The 15,083-nt window shown below is 42.2% G+C and overlaps 1 protein-coding gene across 3 annotated transcripts in view; it reads left to right on the top strand.

The window, feature by feature from the left end:
- BMPER (BMP binding endothelial regulator) overlaps nt 1-15,083 on the top strand; it is a 350,399-nt gene that overhangs the window by 203,951 nt on the left and 131,365 nt on the right. For all 3 annotated transcript variants that reach the window (XM_036739450.1, XM_036739448.1, XM_036739449.1), the window contains one exon: nt 4,251-4,587. In XM_036739450.1, coding sequence (XP_036595345.1) covers nt 4,251-4,587 — 337 coding nt within the window. The remainder of the gene's footprint in view (nt 1-4,250; nt 4,588-15,083) is intronic.

Genomic DNA, 15,083 nt, shown 5'->3' with positions numbered 1-15,083 from the left:
TATCTCCAGTCATCCTTCCCCACTCCCCAATCTGAATTGTATTCCATTGTTTGGTGAATAGAAACAGCCACAGCCTTCTGAGGGCTTGACAAATACCTTCAAATACCAAATGTAATGACCTTCAAAGAATAGGCTGTGTCTTTCCAGGTGTGAAAAATGTCTAGCTCAAGTGCCATCTCCTAAAATTAGACCTTTCCTGATTCTCCCAATTAATCATGGCTACCAAGAACCACAATTACTTGGCATACATTCATTAGTTATGTATTTATCTGTGTTCATATTGTTTCCTTAGAGTAGAAAGTGAACTTTTTGAGGGCTGGGACTTCATCTTTCTTTTTCTCTTTCTTTCTTCTTCTTTTTCTTTCTTTCTTTCTTCTTCTTTCTTATTCCTTCTTCTTCTATCTCTTCTTCTTTCTTTCTTTCTTTGTTTCTTCTCTTCTTTCTTCTTTCTTCTTTCTTTCTATCTTTCTTTCTTCTTTCTTTCTTTTTGTAGTTCCAGAGCTTGGCACATAGCACATGCTTAATAAATGCTAGCTGAATTGAATCGAATTGAGTAGGAAAGGCTGGCTGACCTTTGGAAGATATTTCAAGAGAGAAAATCAGAGAGCCAAGTGTCTAATAGAAGAATTGGGCCTTGGGGTCTTTCTTTGTCTCATTCTGCTCAGATGCAAGAAGGCTATCCTTGGGAAGGTTTCTCCCATACTATGTGTTGGCTTACTGCAATCCACCTCTCTGTCGGGTCGGCTTTCTTCGCGATAATAATTTCTGTGTCTCAAGAAACTGTGGGATATTTCTTACTTTTCTTTCACCTAAAATAACTGTGAGGCAACATGGTGTAGTGGTTAGAAGTTTGGTCTTGGAGTCAAGCAGATCTGAGTTCAAATCCTGACTCTAACACACATTGGCTCTGTGACCACAGAGCAGAGTTTAACTATTCAGTGCCCCAGGTAATTCCAAGATTTTAAGTGATAGAGGAAGTTGAATAGCTGATTGGGGGTGGAATTTCCATACTAGGAGATTTCCTATCCCAATGAATTCATAGATCTGGGACGCTCCCTCCCCTCAAAAAACAAAACAAAACATATGTTTAATCAGATGGTTGTAAAGCAACCTTCTTTATATTGTCAATATAGTCTACATTATGTCTTATATTCTATGCTTGGAACAGTGTGTAAATGGCTCCATTCTCATTGCCTCAGCTCCCTGTATTAAGCTAGCCCCACTCCCCCATACTGTGCTTTATCCTTTGTCCCATACACCCATTCTCCAGGGCATCAGGTCCTGGACTAAACAGGCATCTTGCCATCTGCCCTTCAGCTGCTCATGGAACACTGTTCTCTTCCCTGCCTTCTTCCCCGCCCCCCCTTCTTGCTCAGGGAATGATAGTTAAAATCAATATTACTGGGAAGATCATGATAATTGAATATCCCATGACTCTATTTGTAATCCTTCCAATTACCTAGACCAGGGTTTTTTTTTTTTTAACATTTTGTGTATTAGGAACCCTTTTGGCAGTCCATTAAAATCTATGAATGGGTCCTTGGAAAATAATGTTTTTAAATACATAAAATAAAATACATAGGATTGCAAAGAAAATCAATTATATTGAAATACAGGTATCAAAATAAATTTTGCAAAAGCATGGATTCCAGATTAAGAGCCCCTGGCCTAGCCCAAAACTTCCTTCCCAGGCCTCAACTCTGCAAATATGTATTCTATTTCCCTAGCAGAATGCAGACTCTGTGCAGGCAGAAACTGTTACTTCTCTAGCACCTAGTACAGTGTCTGGCACATAGTAGGTGTTTGGTAATGCTTGTATAGAGATTGATTTGATGTCTGGCCATTTTCCTTGGGTAAATTACTTCCAGACAAACTTTCCTGATGTTCCTCTATTTTGGGAGCAAGTTCTCTCCGCAGTGCAATCCTTACCCTGCCCTCCCCACCATGTGTGTTGGTTGGAGAATATCTCCCTTCCTGGTGCTCCTCTGCATGGAATCTTTGCATTTGTTTCTACAGAAACTCCATTTCAAAGCCACAGGCTTTCCTCCCAGATCACTTTCTTTGACAGGTGTCTCTGCTTTCCTTCCCTTTGATGTGGCAGTGGAGTGTCCTAACCATATATCAGTGATACTTGGCTCTCATTCTCCCCTTTTGGATGACATCCAAGCCTAGGGAGTATGGCTTTTGGAATCTTACCAGTGGGGGAGTTCCTATTGATCTTGTTTCTTTGTGATGTAACCATATGTCAGCTCCAGGGCCATGTGATATCCAGGGAGGACTTCCCTCTGTTTTCAGACCCATCCTTTTTGTCTGAAGATGAACCATTTGTGATGAGTGGTTGTGATCCTGATCTTTCAGGGAAACAGACCTTAAACCTTTCAGGAAAGGAGCCGTGGTATTCTTTTCAGTGGTCCCATTGTGTTCTCCAATTATGACAGAATGAAAGCCTTTTCATAGGAGCCTAACTGGGGGTGGAAGGCAATGGGGCAAAGATTAAAAAGCACATGGGGAACAGATAGTTCATGTACTATGCTTCCTACAACTTCTCTGTCCATAATCACATGCTAAAAGAGTCTAATTCTCCTTTATGTGAGGGCCTACTCCCAAGACTAAAGGTCTGTGTATTTAAGGCTCAAAGCAGAGATTTTTGTTATATTTATACTGGTATAATGGACAGAGAACTAACTTTCAAGTCAGGAGATATGGGTTTGAATTCGACCTCAGACACCGTGTCAGCATGGGAAAACTCATGTCTCAAAATTTTTCCCTAATATAAAAGGGAGATAATGCTTCTACTATGTAACCCACAAGGGTGATGTGAGGAGAGCATTTGGCAAACTTGATATGCTAGAAAAAGGTGAACCTCTCTAGTGATAGACCCTCACCTCTCTCTCAGTTCCAAGCTAGCTCAAAGTGATTTGGACAGTCACAGGATCTAAATTCTAAGAACTAATTGTAATAACAATATACATTTATATAGTGTTCTGCAGTTCTACAAAGTGCTTGCCCCATAACAGCCATGTTAGGGAGGCTGATATTCTATAGAGCTGAGGTAGCTAAGGCAGAAAAAGGCTGAATGAATTTCCTTTAGTCACAATAATACACCAGCATTTAGTAAGCATCTGTAGTGTACCCTGCTCCGATGCATGTAGTCCCTGTTTTCTAAGGATTCGAATTGTCTTCTAATTGGGGAGATGACATGTATAGAATATTTTTAAGATTACAGAACATGTCCTTTCTACCACTGGTGAGCCATGCTGTGCGAATACTTATTATTCCCATTTGGCAGACATGAAAATTAAGGCTCAGAGAGTTAGTTGTATTTAGCTTGCCTGTAGTAATAGCCTTAATAAGTTGTAAAACTGGAATGTGAAACCGAGCCTTTAGACTCCCAGTTCCAGCATTCTTTCTCCTTTGTCGTGTTATTTTATTTAGACATGACAGACATGGTGGTATGATGGTGGTAGTCCTAGCATGGACTCCTGTCCTTTCCTCCCTCTCGGTACCCTTAACTTTCTTCAGGATACAACTTAGATGCCACTTTTATACGAGGCCTTTCTTGATCTTCCCAGTGGTCCACTAGCTCTCCTCCTTGAAATTACTTAGTAGATGTATTCCATATGGACTTAACTGTATTTTCTCTGACCTTTCAATAGAATAATCTCCTCAAGGGCAAGGAGTGTCTCATTTTTGTCTTTGTATCCTCAGCTTCTGGCACAGTGCTTGGGGCATAGGAAGCACCTGTTTGTTGAGTCAAGTAGATGTAAATAACAGAATAAATGTGCTAAGTAGATGCAGATATAGGAATAAATATTAGGAATATATGAATCAAATCTTATTAAAACAAATGCTAGGGGCAGCTAGGTGGCGCAGTGAGTAGAGTACTGGCCCTGGAGTCGGGAGGACCTGAGTTCAAATCTGGCCTCAGACACTTGACACATGTACTAGCTGTGTGACCTTGGGCAAGTCACTTAACCCCAATTGCCCTGCCCCCCCCAAACAAAAAAAATGCTAGTATACTAAGTTTTATGTGTGCCATAAAAATGCATGTACCAACTTTCCCAACCCAGCCAATGACCTGATTTAAATTTATGTAGTATTAACTATTATTAGGTTCCAGTATAGTCAAAGGATTGTGACGTCTCTTGGACTGTCCTATACAAGAATTGGCTATTGATCACATATCAAAGACAATGAATATGGCTGCAGTGGGAATTGGTAGACTGAACTTTTGTTCCCTTCTCTTGCAGGCCTGGAAATCTCCTGGGATGGAGACAGTTTTGTGGAAGTCATGGCTGCCCCACATCTGCAGGGCAAACTTTGTGGACTTTGTGGCAATTACAATGGGCACAAACGGGATGACTTGATTGGGGGGGATGGCAACTTCAAGTTTGATGTGGATGACTTTGCTGAATCCTGGAGAGTGGAGTCAAATGAGTTTTGCAACCGGCCCCAGAGAAAGCCAGTGCCAGAGCTTTGCCAAGGGACGGTGAAGGTGAAGCTTCGAGCACACCGAGAATGCCAGAAACTCAAAGCCTGGGAGTTTCAACCCTGCCACTCTACTGTGGACTACACAACATTCTATCGGTAAGTATGGCCTTAGGAGGACATTTGGGGAGGAATTCATGGGGAAAAAGGGATGCAAACCCATATTGGTGTAGAAGAAGGCTCAAATAGAATGGGGTAACTGATCAATGCCTCTTTATATCCCAGATTCTTGTCTGGGTGTGATCGGGCTTAGACTCGTGTCCAGATTGGGAAGTCCAACAGAAATAACCATTATGGAATTAAAGTGGTCTAAGGTTCTCTTTTGTCTACAACAGGATCCGTGTTCCCTGTGACTAGATTTCAAGGGGTTCATGAATTTAGACTTGAAAAAATGCATCTTTGTTTCAATATAATTGGCTTCTTTTGTAATCTCTGTATTTTATTTTATGCCTTAAAATATGTTACTCTGAGAAGGAGTCTGTGGACTTCACCAGACTGCCAAAGGTGTCCATGACACAGAAGAGGTTATAAGGACCCTTGATCTAAGATGTACCTGGGCTTATCCAATAGAATTATGTTGCATTGTACCATATATCTTATTATACCCTCATATGATGACTATATCATAGCATGTCATTTTCATATTATATTCAGCATAGATCTGGGTTGACTCCGGAGGTCGAGGTCAAACCAGAAGGACAGATATGAATCTTGTTTTACCAGAAAAAGTTCTGTAACAACCATGGTCCAGTGGGAAGAGCTCTCAATTTAGAGTCAAGAGATCTGGTTTCAAATCCCACCTCTGACATGTACAACTCATACAACCTTGGACAAGTCATGTTTCCTCCCTGGACTCAGGTTTCCTTAATTGTAAAAGTGTTGGGCTGGATAGATGCCTTTTGAGACCCTTTCAGCTCCAGATGGATAATTCTGTTTGGGAGGCTTTGTGTATTTGAGCTATTTCCCTGAGCCTTGAAGGGATTCCTAGATGCAGAGGTGAAGAGGGAGAGCATTCCAGGCATGAGGAGCAGCCTATGCACAGAAAACAGGAGAGGGGGGTTGTGTATAGAGCACAGCAAATAGGCCAGTTTGGCTGAATTGGAGAGCAAATGAGAGGGAATCCATGGGAAATCATTCTGGAGAGAGGAAAGAGGAAAAAAAAAGTGATTTCTAATCAAGTACAGAGACTCCTTGGGAACTTCACATCTGCTTAAGGGATCATCTGTGATAACCCATTGGTGGGTATTCCCCATCTTCAGGTATCACACACACACAGTCTAGGGTTTGATTACCTTGCATCAACGTTGAAGCTTAATCAATCTGATTAATTTGACCCAGTTGTGGGTTCTTTCTGGCTGGGGAAATATGTTGGTTCTTAACCGCCAGCTACTTATGGTTCCCCCCATCATGGGGGAAGAGAGGCAGAGTGCTTGAGGCAGGCCCCTGGAGCTATGCTCTTGTCTCCTTCCTCAAAATTACAAAACTCCTGTGGTCTGAAGCCACAGGGAGGTTATTTTTACTCTTTAATTGCACCAGTTTATTTCCCTTCATTCTCATTAAATCTGATCCTTTTTAAACATTTTATTTGATCTCTTGACATAAAAGATAAAATTCGATGAAGGCAGCATGAGGAAGAGTGGAAAAAGCCTCCTCTTGTCAGCCCAGAGCCCTGAACAAGGCTCCATTTGCCAAGCCATTTGGCTCGGGCTCATGAGTTTCCTTCTTTAGAGTCATTTTCCCCTTCTGATTTGAATTCTCTCCCTTCCCATTACTTCCTTCTTCCCAGCCCCACCAGTATGCTTAGCCCACTCCCTCTCTGGCAAAATCCAGGCTGTTTCATGCTCATGGTCCTTGGGAATGAGTCACTTGGCTAGATGGCGCACATGTGTTGTCATGGGCAAAACCAAGGTGGGAAATAAAATACCCTTTGGTTTTCTTCAAGGGCTGGGATGAGAGCAAGGAAGTATGGTGGCCCAGGCAGAGGCTCAAGCAGAAGTTCACATTTTCGTCAATTAATCACTCCATGATCATTTATTAAGCACCTCCTCTGTGTCCATCACTCACTGCATTAGGTGCTGGGGTACAGCGATGTAAATGAAAGAGTCTTTTCCTCTCTCTCTCCCTCTCCCTCTCCCTCTCCCCAGGAGCTTCTGTCTGCTTCCATTGTTAGGTTGCACATTGGAATGTAGGTGCCATCATTATCACCATTTTACTGCTGGGGAAACTGAGGTCATGCAGGGTGCCCAGGGTCATGCAGACATGAAGTTTCTGAGGTGGGATTTGAACTCAGGCCTGACTCCAGGCCCAGAGCTCTATCTACTGCACCACCTAGTGTAGACGATTCTATCCCTCAAAGGACTTAGGCATGAATAGAGGAGAGGACCCACTTAGCGGAGAGGAGGCCACGAATGGATATTTTGTTTTGGAAAGTTACAGTGGCATAATGAATTCGAAGATGATTCCAGAATTGGAAGGTGGATGGAGGTATTTAGGGGACTGATTTGCACACAGCAGCAAAGCAGCTGGTGATAAAATGACCAGGAAATAAAATGAAGCAAAATGAATGTAGGATGTCAGAGCGCATGCACGTTACATTGGATGGAGGAGGTGATGGAGGCTGGGGAGGCATCAGCCACCTTTCAGCTCCATTTAGAGCCCATACACAGTGCCTTGGATGGAGGAGGTGATGGACGCTGGGCCTTCAGTTGGGGCACAGCAGTTACAACGAGATGGCGTTTGGTTTCCTTTTGGAATGAGCTTGATGTTTCCATAGCTTGGTTAAAGCATCATCGATTGAAAGCTGCAAAAGACCTTAGAGGCCCTCTGGTTCAACCCCTCCATTTTTTTTTTAAATTTAAATTTAAATTTATTTATTTAATATATTTGGTTTTCAGCATTGATTTTCACAACAGTTTGAATTACAAATTTTCTCCCCATTTCTACCCTCCCCCCCACTCCAAGATGGCTTATATTCTGGTTGCCTTGTTCCCCAGTCAGCCCTCCCCTCTATCACCCCCCCTCCCCGCTCATCCCCTTTTCTCTTCCTTTCTTGTAGGGCAAGATAAATTTCTACGCCCCATTGCCTGTGTATCTTATTTTTTAGTTGCATGCAGAAACTTTTTTTGTTTTTGAACCTCTGATTTTAAAACTTTGAGTTCCAAATTCTCTCCCCTCTTCCCTTCCCACCCACCCTCCCTAAGAAGTTGAGCAATTCAACCTAGGCCACACATGTATCTTTATGTATAACCCTTCCACAATACTCATGTTGTGAAAGGCTAACTACATTTTGCTCCTTCCCAACCCATCCCGCTTTATTGAATTTTCTCCCTTAACCCTGTCCCCTTTCCAAAGTGTTTGTTTTGATTACCTCCACCCCCATCTGCCCTCCCCTCCATCATCCCCCCCCTTTTATTTTTTTTTATCTTCCTCCCTCTTCTTTCCTGTGGGGTAAGATACCCAACTGAGTATGTATGATATTCCCCCTCAGGCCAAATCTGATGAGAGCAAGGTTCACTCATTCCCCCCTCACCTGCCCTCTCCCCTCCTCCCACAGAACTGCTTCCTCTTGCCACCTTTATGCAAGATAATCCACCCCATTCTATCTCTCCCTATCTCCCTCTCTCACTATGTTGCTCTCTCATCCCTTAATTTCATTTTATTTCTTTTAGATATCACCCTGTGTCTGCTCTCTCTCTTTTACATATATATATATATATATATATATATATATATATATATATATACATACATACATATATATACACACACATATATATACATACATATATATATACACATACATATAAACACGTATATATATATAAAAAAACACACACATATATATACACATACATACCCATACATACATATACACATAGATACATACATACATGCACATTCACCTATATATATACATAAACATATATATATATATATATATGCATATTCCCTTCAACTACCCTAATACTGAGGTCTCATGAATCATACACATCATCTTTCCATGTAAGAATGTAAACAAAACAGTTCAACTTTATTAAGTCCCTTGCAATTTCCGTTTCTTGATTACCTTTTCATGCTTCTCTTGATTCTTGTGTTTGAAAGTCAAATTTTCTATTCAGTTCTGGTCTTTTCACTGAGAAAGCTTGAAAGTCCTCTATTTTATTGAAAATCCATATTTTGCCTTGGAACATGATACTCAGTTTTGCTGGGTAGGTGATTCTAGGTTTTAATCCTAGCTCCATTGACCTCCGGAATATCGCATTCCAAGCCCTTCGATCTCTTAATGTAGAAGCTGCCAGATCTTGGGTTATTCTGATTGGGTTTCCACAATACTCAAATTGTTTCTTTCTGGCTGCTTGCAGTATTTTCTCCTTGATCTGGGAGCTCTGGAATTTGGCAACAATATTCCTAGGAGATTTCTTTTTGGGATCTATTTGAGGAGCTGATCGATGAATTCTTTCAATTTCTATTTTGCCCTCTGGCTCTAGCATATCAGGGCAGTTCTCCTTGATAATTTCTTGAAAGATGATATCTAGGCTCTTTTTTTGATCATGGCTTTCAGGTAGTCCAATAATTTTTAAATTATCTCTCCTGGATCTATTTTCCAGGTCAGTGGTTTTTCCAAGGAATTATTTTACATTGTCTTCCATTTTTTCATTCCTTTGGTTCTGTTTTATAATATCCTGATTTCTCATAAAGTCACTAGCTTCCACTTGCTCCAATCTAATTTTTAAAGTAGTATTTTCTTCAGTGGTCTTTTGGACCTCCTTTTCCATTTGGCTAATTCTGCCTTTCAAGGCATTCTTCTCCTCATTGGCTTTTTGGAGCTCTTTTGCCATTTGAGTTAGTCTGTTTTTTAAGGTGTTGTTTTCTTCAGTGTATTTTTCAGTATTTTTTTGGGTCTCCTTTAGCAAGTCATTGACTTGTTTTTCATGGTTTTCTCGCATCCTTCTCATTTCTCTTCCCAATTTTTCCTCTACTTCTCTAACTTGCTTTTCCAAATCCTTTTTGAGTTCTTCTATCGCCTGGGGCCAGTTCATGTTTTTCTTGGAGGCTTTTGTTGTAGGCTCTATGACTTTGTTGTCTTCTTTAGGCTGTATGTTTTGGTCTTCTTTGTCACCAAAGGAAGAATCCAAAGTCTGAGACTGAATCTGGGCGCATTTTTTGCTGCCTGGCCATATTCCCAACCAACTAACTTGACCCTTGAGTTTTTCAGTGGGGTATGACTGCTTGTAGACTAACGAGTTCTATGTTCTACGTTTGGGGGGGAGGTGCCAGCTCTGTCAGAGCCGCACTCCTCCTTCCCCAAGGACCCCCAGTCCAGATTGGGCTTAGATCTTCGGCAGGCTGTGCTCCCCTGCTCTGATCCGCCACTTAATTCCTCCCACCAGGTGGGCCTGGAGCCAGAAGTAACAACAGCTGTAGCTGCCCCACCTCCTCTGCCCCCAGGGCTGGAAGCCGAACCATGAACTCCTTCCACTCCCGCAGCTTTTCCCACTAACCTTCTCTGCAGTCTTTGGTGTTTGTGGGTCGAGGGGTCTGGTAACTGCCGCAGCTCACATATTCAGGGCGCTAGGGCCCCTTCCGCCTGGCTTCTGGCCTGGATGGTCCACGCCGCTCAGGCTGGGCTCTGCTCCACTCCGTTCCCAGCTCCCAGCTCCCAGCTCCGTGTGGAATAGACCTCACCCAGAGACCATCCAGGCTATCCTGGGCTGGAGCCCTACTTCCCTCTGCTGTTTTGTGGGTTCTGCAGTTCTAGAATTGGTTCAGAGCCATTTTTTATAGGTTTTTGGAGGGACTCGGGTACTGAGCTCACTCTAGTTCCTGCTTACCAGCCGCCATCTTGGCCCCGCCCCCTCTCAACCCCTCCATTTTACAGATGGGGAAAGTGAGGGCCAGAGGGGTTTCAATGACTTGTTCATTGTGGTCACAGAAGTAGTAAATGTCAGAGGTGGGATTTGAACCCAGGTCCCCTGATTCCAAATCTGTGGCTTTTTCAATTATTCCCTGCTAGTGCCCAGGATAAAGAGACTTTTTTTTTCTTTAGAATCCTTGTGTCTGTGTCATTATTCTCAGGGCAAGGAAGTAGATCTGTTGGCCCCACATTCTCATAAAGGGTGGCCGTGCAGGGCCCCTACAGCTGGGTGCTCCCTCAGCTGCACACCCCAAGATGTGTAAAGCTGTGCTGGAAAGAATTTGAGCTCCCTGGTCCATCAGTGCCCTGGTGCAGCTGATCCCCTCATGCTTCCTGAGAGGGACTTTCTCTTGGTTCACTTTGGAGTGTGGCTGCCCTCTTGAGTACATGTGGTTGGAGGAGGGGTGTACTGCTGTCTCGGGGGGAGGGCACTGCTGTCTTCTTTGGTTTCTCTAGGCAGAGGCTGGCAGGGGGCAGGATGAAAGAAGTCTTGGTGCTTGGAAACTTATCCTTCAGGCTGCATCCGGGAAAAGGGAAGATCTCATGTCATATATTCTATGGAGACTCTTGCTTCATTTCTCCAAGTAATTAGTATTATTAATTGTTGCCGGGCTTCTGAACTCTGCTATCCATCTTAATGTCCAATTTTCATGAAGACTATTCTTGGCATTCAGAGATGATTAGAAAGATTTCCGATGTTGTTTTTGTTTTCAAATGCAAACTTCAATCATGACAGCAGAGAGTGCTTGAGTGTCTACTCAGGTCAGAGAGCTCTGGTTCACATTCTCCCTCGGATACTCACTTCCTATAATACCCCAGGAAAGTCATTTAATATCCTTGGGGCTCAGTACCCTTATTTGTAAAATGAGAAAGTTGCTCTAGCTGGCCTCTGAGGCCCTTTCCAGCTCTAGACATGATCACAAAATCTTATCAGTATTTTGCAAATGACCTTGGGATCCTAATGATGTATTATTTAAAACTAGTTCTATGCATTGTATTGATAATTAGCTAGCAAACACCTTGAAGGCAGGGACCATCTCATTTTTCCCCTTTTTAACTATCTCTAGTGTCTAGAGCAGTGCCTGGCACAAAGTAGGTACTTGATAAATGCCTGTTGATCGAGGCTAACTGTAGAATTTATTCCTAATTAATCAGTAGATTATAATCTCCTGAGTATAGAGACACTTATCCCCAACCTGGCACATGTATCAATCAGTAACTTTCTATCTGAGATCCAATGAACATTTACAAAGCACCTACTGTGTGCCAGACACTGTGCTAGGTACTGGGAAAATAAAGACAAAAATGAAAGTGCCCCAGCCTTCAAGGAACTTATACTATATTGGGAAATAAGATATATTTAAATATAAATATTTGCAAGCTCTATATAAAATCGATCAAGGTAATTTGGCCAGGGAGAGGGATTTTTTTTTTGAATTTTAACAGTCATTTGTTAAGTGTCAACTAAAGGTGGTGCAGTCAGTGAATTATCATTTATTAAGCACCTACTATGTGTCAGGCACTATGCTAAGTGCTTTACAAATATTACCTCATTTAATTCTTATAACAGCCCTGGGAGATAAGTGCCGTTGTTATCTCCCTTTTACAGATGAGGAAACTGAGGAAGCCAAGGTCACATAACTAGTGTCTGAGGTCAGATTTGAACTCAGGTCAGCCTGCCTCAAAATTCAAGTCACAGCTAAAATTTCACCTTCTACAGGAAACCTTTTGCAATACCTCTTCATTCTAGTAACTTCCCTCTTGATTATTCCCTATTTATTCTATCTATTGTCTGTTTGTTTAGAGATGATATTTTCATGGTTTCTCCTCCGTTAGATTGTAAGTTCCTTGAGGGCAGGAACAGTCTTTTGCCTTTCTTTGTCTACTCAGAGCTAAGCACAGTGCCTAGCACATAGTTATTGTTCAGTCATCTTGTTCAGTCATGTCCAACTCTTCATTCCCCATTTGGGGCCTTCTTAGCAGAGAGACTGGAGTGGTTTGCCGTTTCCTTCTCCAGCTCCGTGACAGATGAGGAAACTGAGGCAAACAGGGTTAAGTGACTTGCCCAGGGTCACACAGCTAGTAAGCATCTGAGGCCGTATTTGAGCTCAGATCTTCACGACTCTGGTCCTGGCACTTTATCCACTGTGCCACCTAGCTGCTGGGAGGTGATCAGGAAAGGCTTCATGTAGAAGATGGCACATCAGTTGAGTGGAGTCTTGAAGAAAACAGAGATTATTACAGGCAGGAGTGAGTAATGAATGAGGCATGGGGGAGACACAGCCTAGACAAAACCACAGAGACAGGAGATAGGAGACGGGTTGGAGAAGCAGTAAGGGTAGTGTGTGTGTATGTGTGTGTGTGTGTGTGTGTGTGTGTGTGTGTAAATATATATATATATATATATACATGTATATGTACAGATAGATAGATATGAAAAAATGGCTGAATTGAATGAAATAATAAACAGACCACTTGGGGTCCATCTAAAAAGGACACCAAGAATGTGGACGCTTCCAGGAAGCACTTCTCACTCTCCACTTCCTCCACTCTTTGTTCTCATCTCAGATAAAGTCACACATAAGCTAAGTCTAGAACAACCTTGCTCCATCCAGCACCACAGGCTGGAGACAGGGGGTGACAAGAGGTAGGGGGAGTCACTGTTTTAAAGTCAGGAGGCCACAGGGAGCTACAGATTTTTTCCAACGGGCTGCCCCCTGCTCCCCAGGATCATTTGAACAGACACCAGTCACCAGCAAGTTACAAAAGGCTGCACGCGGGGTTTGATAGAATTCATTTGGTGTCAGGAGACGGGGGCTGCCCTCCTATATCCATCAATCATTGCAGCTCTTGCTGTCTACCTGCCCTTCCCTCCCTGTGGGAGGTGGGCCACAGCTTGTCCAGACCACATCAGATTTCCGTGATGAAGCCTAATGCGTTTAGTTAAGACGGAAGCCATGCCTTACACATGGGTGGGCAGCTCCAAGAATAATAAAGCTTGCCTTGATCTTCAAGTTGGGAGGCGAGCTACATTGCCGGGGTTAGAATTTGATTTGTCTGATTTTTTTGATTTTTTTCTAATCTTCAAAGAAATATTTGAATGTTTTCTTAAATGAAGAAAAGAACAAATTAGCATATTGAATACATGCAAATCTATAGGAATTCATTTTGATCAAAGCAAAATGATCTACGATGGCTTTCACTGTCTGTTATCCTATGAACCGCTGTGTTGGCAGCCCGGTGGGCAAAACAGGGCTTAGAGGAGGCGTTGTGTTGGTACTTTGATGAATTTGTGATCTCAGTGATGCGGGTATCATCATCATCATCGTCGTCATCATAGCTGGCATTATGTAGCACTTTAAGGTTTGCAGAGAACTTTGCAAACACCATCTCCTTTGATTCTCTCAACATCCCTTGCGATGTAGGTGTTATTATTATCTCCATTTTACAGATGAGGAAACTGAGGCCGACAGACGTGAAGTGGCTTGCCTAGGGTCATACTTCTAGTAAGTATCTGAGGCTGGATTTGAACTCAGATCTTCTTGACTCCAGATCCACATCTCTATCTACCGTATCTCCTGTACCATAATAGTACAGTAATGGGAATATACCCTCCTGTGGAACAGATGGCAACCCACTCATAACCTCTCATAATTCTTTACAGAAAGCACACTTAATAGGATGAGGGCCTTCTTCTATTTCTCCTGGCATTGCATCAGTAACAATAGAGCATATAGACATATTGCATCAGCGATCTGTCCTGTTGGCTGTATTTCTGGCCTACTTCCTTTTTCTGGTCATGCAGCTCAGACATGCTATCCTAAGTCCCTTTTCTTGCAAAATTCTTGGTTGGTTGTGTCTTGCTGCCTCTCACCTCCTCCAAGAAACAATCTGTTGCCTTTTGGGTAAGCTTAGACTGTGGGATTCCATTATTTGCAACCACAGGGCATCCCAAGAAGAATATTGTTCTTTAAAAGATGTTTTAACTCATGAAAGGAAAAGAATCACACCATCAGAGTATTAATGTCAGTCTAACCTTTTGTTTTTTAATTTTTTTTCAATTAAAAATATTTTCTTCCCCTTCCACCTCTTTCCACTCCTATTGGAAACAAAAATAAAATAGAAGCAAAGCCCTAGTAACAAATATACATAGCAAAACAAAAGAAATTTGCCCATTGACTGTGTTCAAAAAGTTTCTGCCTCTCTCAGGGCCCTAAATTTGTCACCTCTTTGCCAGGACATAGGTAGTAGCAATATTTCATTATGGAATCTGGAATTATGGTTGGTCATCTTGTCTGTAGAAGTTCTTAAGTCTTTCAAATCTGTTTGTCTTTATAATGTTGTCACAGTATGATTACTGTACTGTAATGGTCCTGGTTCTGCTCCCTTCACTTTGTGTCAGCTCATATAAGTCTACACAGGTTTCTCTGAAGCCATCTCTTTCATCCTTTCTTACAGCTCGATAACATTCCATTCCATTCATATACCATTGTTTCTTGAGTCATTCCCCAGGGGGTGGGTACTTCTGCAGTTTCTAGTGGATTTTCACCACAAAAGAGCTGCTATAAATTTTTTCTTTCTTTGATCTTTTTGTAGGATAAAACCTCTTTTCTTAATGCTCTGAAATGTTCCATAAGTAACTTTTTGGGGCGATGCAGAAGCAGGAGGGTATCTAAACTGT

The sequence above is a fragment of the Trichosurus vulpecula genome, chromosome 9 (genome assembly GCF_011100635.1).
Source record: "Trichosurus vulpecula isolate mTriVul1 chromosome 9, mTriVul1.pri, whole genome shotgun sequence".
Classification (NCBI taxonomy): domain Eukaryota; kingdom Metazoa; phylum Chordata; class Mammalia; order Diprotodontia; family Phalangeridae; genus Trichosurus; species Trichosurus vulpecula.
Note: the sequence above shows the minus strand (reverse complement) of the source record. Positions and strands in the feature narration are given on the sequence as shown.